General features: G+C 33.9%; 1 protein-coding gene across 1 annotated transcript; it reads right to left on the bottom strand.

The window, feature by feature from the left end:
• Position 1: 1 nt before the first annotated feature.
• Positions 2-7,145, bottom strand: LOC126921428 (uncharacterized). Its single transcript, XM_050733022.1, has 5 exons — positions 6,306-7,145; positions 4,329-4,714; positions 3,245-3,643; positions 2,361-2,768; positions 2-1,234 (listed from the first exon to the last, which is right to left on the bottom strand). The coding sequence occupies exons 1-5, from the start codon at positions 6,450-6,452 to the stop codon at positions 739-741; spliced, it is 1,836 nt and encodes a 611-aa protein (XP_050588979.1). The 5' UTR covers positions 6,453-7,145; the 3' UTR covers positions 2-738.
• Positions 7,146-7,360: the final 215 nt, after the last annotated feature.

Genomic DNA, 7,360 nt, shown 5'->3' with positions numbered 1-7,360 from the left:
AACCTCGTCATCTTCTTCGAAACTAAAACTTCGAAACTAAACTAAAAAGAAAGTAAGTAAAAATTGAGAAGTAGCGATTTATGATTTTTATTTAAGTAATTGTAAATTATATATTGTATAATCGTAATATCAAAATAAGTAATTATTTCATGGCAATAATTGCCTCCTTCGAAATTTTTAAGAAAATAACTGAAAATTTTCGGACAAAATTTGTATAATTCCTAATTTTAAATTGTGATAAAATATTTCAATATTTTCTACTTCAATAGATAATAGATCTTATAGTCGTCTAAAGATTCTCCGTTAGAAGATGTACTCAGCGACTAATACCAATTTTGTAGACCACGATCTCTTGGCCTATTAAGCAATCGCGTTGAACGAATATCTTAAGATTGCTACAGCAAAGATCTTGAGAGACTCTCGAACGCCCTCGACGAAAATGTCAAGGCGAGGTGGAGCTCGGTAGATAATTTGATCTGGTGGGAAATACGAAGAAATCTCAAGGAGATTGACGATTGTCTAGTTCAGACATCTATAATTACATTCGAGGATATAATTAGAAATCATAATATATTTAGAAAGAAAGAACACTAATGTATTCGTTGCGTGATTTTAGACAATTTTCTATTACAATTACGCAGCTACCTTGACCAACCATATCCTTTTTAATATTTATTATTTTTTTTAATATTTATTATTTTTCTTTCTCGGAAACGTATGTTTCTTCTTGCAGTCTCTTTAAGAGACACTGTCGTCGAATTGTTTAAATCCTTCAACGGTGTCAATATCCTTTGAATTATCGATAGTTTCAGTTTTATTGATTTTGGTTTCTTTCGAAATGACAGTCGTATTACATTCATTCAATTCACTCTCCGTGGTAGTTCCTACAATTTTCTGAGCCTCAAATTCGTACTTTTCGGTACTAGCGTAATCTTCCTCTATGCTTGATTTATGGTTAGGTGGGACAGTGATGGTTTCATCCGGGTTTTCGTTTTCACTTAATCTTGAAAAATCGTTTGTCTTTTGTAATCTTTTTATTTCGTCTTTGTTATCGAGAAAAGTTTCTTGATATCGTGTGGCAGCAAGATTAGATCTTTCATTATCCTGATCCATGAACTTTGATTGTTCTACAGCTAAATGTTTGGCTATCGTTTCTAAAGGTGACCATACTTTATCCACGAATTGTTGTCGATCTTCTGGTGCCATGGATTCCGATCTGTGAATAATATCGTACCTAAAACCAAATGATAAAGCTTAAGTATTGTTTTTACAATGCTATTATAATAATTATACTTAAAAATATATAGTGTAGTAGTTAGAAATAGAATAATTTTCATTTAAATTTTTCAAAAAATGTTTTCAAGCAATGCTTCTTTATTTTAGTTAACTGTTATTTTTATATTACGGCATTAATGACTCTTATCCTCGTTGTCTGACAATATATCAACTGATGTCATTTCTTTTTTCGCAGTTAATAAAATACATTAATGCATGTATTTCAGGAGGCAATCTTGCAAGGATCGTTGAAGAGAATTTACGATGAATAATTTTCGAATCGATCGTTTATACCTTGAAGTTAGTCGATGATATTTCACGTGGTCGTCTTTAACGAGTCGTCGAACATTTTCGACAAGATTTTTTCACCTATCGACGTCGCACGTTCGGTGAAAGTTCTCCGCATGAATTTACCGATCTTCCCGACGATTTCGCAGATAAATACAACGTAGAACGAAGCCAGGATCGCCATTGTAACTATTCCACGATCCATCGCACGATATGGTTTACAGGGAAATCGCGTTTCGTCGATTGAGAATAAATCTAGGTGGATTCGCGAAAGCGATCCGTGAGTCTTATGTAATCGAAAGTAAGAAAGATCGTCTTCGATACAAGAACGTAGACACCGTGGGTGAAAAATTTGCACACAGAAATTTTTACGTAATCGCCGAGTCGGAAATGTGGAAATGTTATTTATGTTTCATTTTGAGCAAAATTGAATATAATTTATTTTGTACTTTAATGTGACTTCTTAAGAAAAATATCATATTTCTGGCACGTCAATATATTTTCTATTTTGACTAGAATAAGCTGTCTCAAAAAGTAAATTTATAGTGTCTAATTCTGGTGCAGTCCTCAAATATCTATGTCCAAATCTTACTCTTGTTTGAACAAGGGAAATGTTCAAAAAATACTTTGGTGTACATTTAAAACGGGAAATCACGCAAATAACATACAATAACGATTCTTCCGTGTTTTCCTCAAACTTAAGAAGTTTGTTAAGAATAAGAAACACAACCGGATCTAATATCATTTAAAGAACGCAACATGGTTATCAGCTTGTTTTATGTATTTTAAAATTTCACCTGCTCATCTTGCTCTTTTTTCTTGGATATAGATTCAAATGGAATATCATTTGCTGTCTTTCTTCTTCGTCGGTCATTGCCTGATTGTGAGTAGACATTCCCATTAATGATTGCGGGAGTGGAGAATGAAACTTCAGCCCTCTGTTATACTGAATCGGCCTTCGCAGTTCGTAATCGTCCATAGGCACTTGTTTCGGCCTGTTTGCCTTTTTATTTTGCTCTGTAATGTCAGTGATGGGATAAATGTCCAACATAACACTGAATGGCTGCGGTTTCCGCTTCTTTCCGTAATTACTCGGATATGAAGCTGGATTTTCGTACATGGATTCAATCGACGTCGGTTTATAATAATTAGATGGCCGTCCATAAGCATCGTAGTTGTATCTGTGAAGACCTGTCGGTGAAAATCTGAAAAATCGAACTGATTTCACTTTTCCATAATTAAAAACATTTTTATTCCAGAGAGTTTGTTGCATTGTTATATTTTCTAAGTGCAATATTTTCAGAGTACCTATAATATTTTTTATTTATATGTAATAGTTTGTGCTAAAGAAATTATTGTAATATATTTAAATCGATGTTCAACTACGATAGTTAAATAATTTTATTATTAAATTTACGTTCAGCAAACAAATTTTTCAGTATGTATTATATGTAGTTGGAAAAATAGCTGAACGGTACAAAGGCAAACGACATACTCTACTTGCTCCTCTGTCAATCAGTAAGTGTGTAAATAATCAATAATTTCCAATATGCGTGCCCTATTTTAAAAATTCTGTCACTAGAATGGTTCTATCAACTTTATGTAGGGCAAATAAACCTGCATTCTTTCCGCTTGCCAAGTTTCTAACCACCAATGATACGTAGATTCTTTTTCTACAGACCTGACATTGGACGTAGCCAATAAATTCACGTCCGCCGGATGTTTGGGTTTGTACTGATAAAACGGATCTTCGTTTAGCGGATAAGGTGGAGTTTCATCTTCTTCCGATCTATCGCTGTTGGACATCATCTCCCCTGCTCCAGGATACAAATCGTATTTCTTTGGATTCACGTACACGCCAGTGAACTTGATGCCTCGATTTGATAAGTCAGCGTCGTTCGTCAGATATTTGATGATATCCTGAATATTTCTAGAGGCATATGGATATCTGTACTGCGTGAGTTGAGGGTATCTTGGACGTTTAAAGGCAGTTGGTTGTGGTGTCTTCAATTCCCAATGAAAAGGAAGAGGTCGATTCTCCTCTGAACTTCCATCTTCTTCCAACTCTGGGTACTTGTGTCTGTTTAAGTATATTTAAAAATATTGCATTTAGAAATACTTTTTTCCGCCAATTAGTTCTCAAGTTTCAATTCCAGAGATTTATACCGAATGAAATAAAAGATTTGTAATATATAAATGAGATTGAAATTTTTATTCATTAGTACTTATGATCCTACGATGTACGTAATGCGTATTAATAAAGTGAGTGATAATAGAGCTATGTTCGAGGGAAGAAGAAGTGTTGCTGAAGAGTAGAAAGTGTTTCTTGAGGATTTACATACTGTAGGCTGTAATGTTGATTTATTGCTGGCTTGAGGCACAGGCAGGGAACACCGATATAATGAAACTGAGATAATCAGTTCATGTACATTTCCATCGAATACGAATCGTGTGTGTGCGTACGTTACAGAGGATGCTCATTAACTTTTAAACGAAGGAAAAAATATGACGAATATAAATACTTGACGGACATTTAAAACCCAGTTACGGGTTTTGTAAGCGTTATGTAACACCGTATTAAAATCTTCGGCTTCGTTCCTGACGATTGAAGCGAAACTCTATGAATATCAGTTCGTTTATGACGTCTTTGATAACTTGAGAAATCGTATCGAACATTTTCATTATATATTTATATTGTCAGGTTACAGAAAAAATCACGATACAATCACTTATTTCAATAAAGAGCAACGTAGACAATATTTTACCTTTGTCTCACACGATAAACAATTGCATGATTGTCGAACAATTGTTTCCCTTCTGCCGACTCGTCCACCTTGTTCTCCACCGATTTCAGCACTCTTTTCCTTAGCTTGAAGTTATTCAGGTTCTGAGACTTAAATTCTGCGTCAGCTACTTTCTGATCGGTCGTTTCATCGTAAAGGAACAGATTCCCATCATTGTCTAAACGATCTTGAATGTAAATGGAACTGGTTCTATTCATTTCTGGCGGAACAGTCGAGTTAAACAATTTTTTCGTAAAGTTCGAAGGTTTCTTAAGAGCATTTTGCAAGATGTACATATGCTTTGTTTCCTGATTCAGTTTGCTGTTCACTGATGAAGCGGATGTGAAGTCGTATAAAAATATTCCGACCTATAATAGGAGATAGAATAAAATTGTCAAGATTAATTTGCACTAAATTTTAATTAATTCATCTTTCTCAACTTTTTCTAAACATATAAAGCATATTTTATTTTATTTCGTGAAATTAATTTTAGATTTTTTCCAATATAAAAGATATTGGAAAGTGCACTTCTCAATTCAAACCGAACTGGTATCCTGTTCGCAAGAAAAGACATTTCTTCACTAGATTTCGTTTATACATTAAACCTAAACGAGAACCATTCTCGAGAAGGCACACGTTAATTCGTGTCAAAACACAGTTAACGCCCTATATGTGAAGCACGCAGAAATCTTCTTTGAGACGCTTGGTTCGCCAAGCATGCGAATCTACTGCGGCGAGATCCACGGTGAAATTGTGATTTTTAACTCTGCTACCTGTACCTGTTGCATTAATCATGGGAGAAAACTCGCGAAGTGTAATTGCGCTTATTGTTCGCCACAATTGCGTCTCATTAAGGCGCCGAATGACAAAAACTTTACTTTTAACGAAACGTTTGTTATTGCAAAGTTAAACGCTTACTTTCTGTCAGGTTGCTTTAATTTTACAATTAATCACATTTTGTATCAGTTATAAAGAGATCGCGGATGTTTATGCAATTTCAAACTTGTATAAACATAACTAAAGAAATGAAACTAAATAGGAACTCGTTTTACCCACTAAATATTCTAATAATTATTCTTTAGATTTTTGCATATTTAAATACACTTATGAATGCATAAACATTCATAATCTAATTATAAAACAAATTTCGAATTAACTAAAAACATAAAAATCAACTTTCTATTAAAACAATTAGAAAATCACGTTTCTTACGTCGCAATGAATCCAATTCCTGGTATGAATGCATTAAGTATTATTTATTGATATATCGTTCGCGCATAGTTTGGTACCCATTAAAAAATCATCGTAAGTGTTACAGCTATGCAGACAGTAGCGTTCGAACGCGGTAGAACGTAATGCACTGTTAATGATCGATACGTAATGTTTCTCGATCACGCAGGCTGAGTCATTGAACTTACTCGATGTGGCAGTAGGTACACGAAACGATTCCTTGTGAGATGAATAGCTTTTGTAAGGAGACCGCGTAAAAGAAACCAATACTCTTTAAAGCACATAACACGATATATAGGTGAGCAGCGTGTTACTGTTTGCATAGCGAGTATATGTAATAATAGTAATGAGTACATGTAAGTTATAATGTTTGAGTTTATACGATAACTCGTTTAATTGAGGATGCAACATTTTTTTGAAAAGAGGAAACAAAGAAAAATGATTGATGGTAAAAACTTAGAGACTTAATTCTTTCAGCAATGAATGTTATTTGGACTGTGGAAAAAATTCTTCTTTTCAATTATTAATAATCTTCAACATAATAATCTTAGCAATAAGACATTTTTTCTGTTGCTTTTGCAAAGGAAATCTAATATATTAAAAATGGGACTATATTGAGAGTTAAATAAATTTAAAATTATAAAATTTCACATGTGAAATAGTTAAGAGGATTGATGAGAGAACTAAGTACTGAAAAGATTTTTATTGATGCTATGGTTGGATACTTACTAATGCCACTGCCACTACCACCATAACTCCAATTACAAATTTCCTCGTAATAGAACTGTATCGACTTCTATAGTATCGATCACCGTGATCGGAATAAAGTCCAAGCTGAGACGTATTAATTACAGTTCTTCTTCCCGTTTCCAGCATCTTTTGATTATTCGCATGACATTTTCGAGATAGATCGATCGATCTTTCGTACACTCAGGGAGTTTTTTACCACATGATTACGATCTTTATCAATATAAAGTGGACATAATACAAATATAAATAAAACATAACAAGTAGATTTAAAAAATATTAGTATTCCAATATCAACGATACAACAATCGAAATGGTAATTAAAATGAGCACGATCTTCAATCAAACAATCGAAGTATTGTTTAAAAATTTCTAATAACAAATAGTTTTGCAAATCCTGTGTCGCAAGAACACGAGACGGTATTCTTTCGAAGTTCCATATACAACTAACGAGCACTCATTTCTCGCAACGGAGTTTTCACTGTTTGAATTCTATCATGAACGTAGAAAATTTCTTTGTTCGTGGGGGAGGCTTGTTATGGTAGTAGGAGATAGGTTATGGACTACTTACTACGCAAGGAGATTCGAGTTAAATATTATTGCACGATACTGCAAGAGAATGCCAATGTCACGGTGTCATGTTGGCTGGTTAAGCAAATCAACTATTATCGTCATTCTGTCATGGTTCACGCGGAAGGAAAGTCATTGTAATTACCGTACCTTGTAACGGAAATTTGCGTGATGTAAAATAACTCTCGATTGATTGCAGCAGCAAACTATTTTCGATTTATAGTGTTTGTTCAAGCCAGTCGCGTTATTCTGAATTCTCGAATGCATTTCATAATCATGAGTTAATATTCACGAGAGAAGAGGATGTTGTAGGCGAAAAGATGATTCTCAAGACCCTCTGGCAAATCAGGTGTACCTCACTTTCAATCTTTCGAAAATGTTACATCGAGATGATCAAGTAATATGACAGAAGTATTTATCATATGTCACAACTGGTTGCTATCTTCTATATATTTTAATTTTGTGAA

Source organism: Bombus affinis, chromosome 10, assembly GCF_024516045.1.
Source record: "Bombus affinis isolate iyBomAffi1 chromosome 10, iyBomAffi1.2, whole genome shotgun sequence".
Taxonomy (NCBI): domain Eukaryota; kingdom Metazoa; phylum Arthropoda; class Insecta; order Hymenoptera; family Apidae; genus Bombus; species Bombus affinis.
Note: the sequence above shows the minus strand (reverse complement) of the source record. Positions and strands in the feature narration are given on the sequence as shown.

Coding starts and splice junctions, on each gene's coding strand:
- LOC126921428 (XM_050733022.1), bottom strand. CDS start 6,452: ATGCTGGAAACGGGAAGAAGAACTGTAATTAATACGTCTCAGCTTGGA. Junction 4,715..6,305: donor TGGTAGTGGCAGTGGCATTA/GTAAGTATCCAA, acceptor CTCCTATTATAG/GTCGGAATATTTTTATACGA. Junction 2,769..3,244: donor TTGGCTACGTCCAATGTCAG/GTCTGTAGAAAA, acceptor TCGATTTTTCAG/ATTTTCACCGACAGGTCTTC.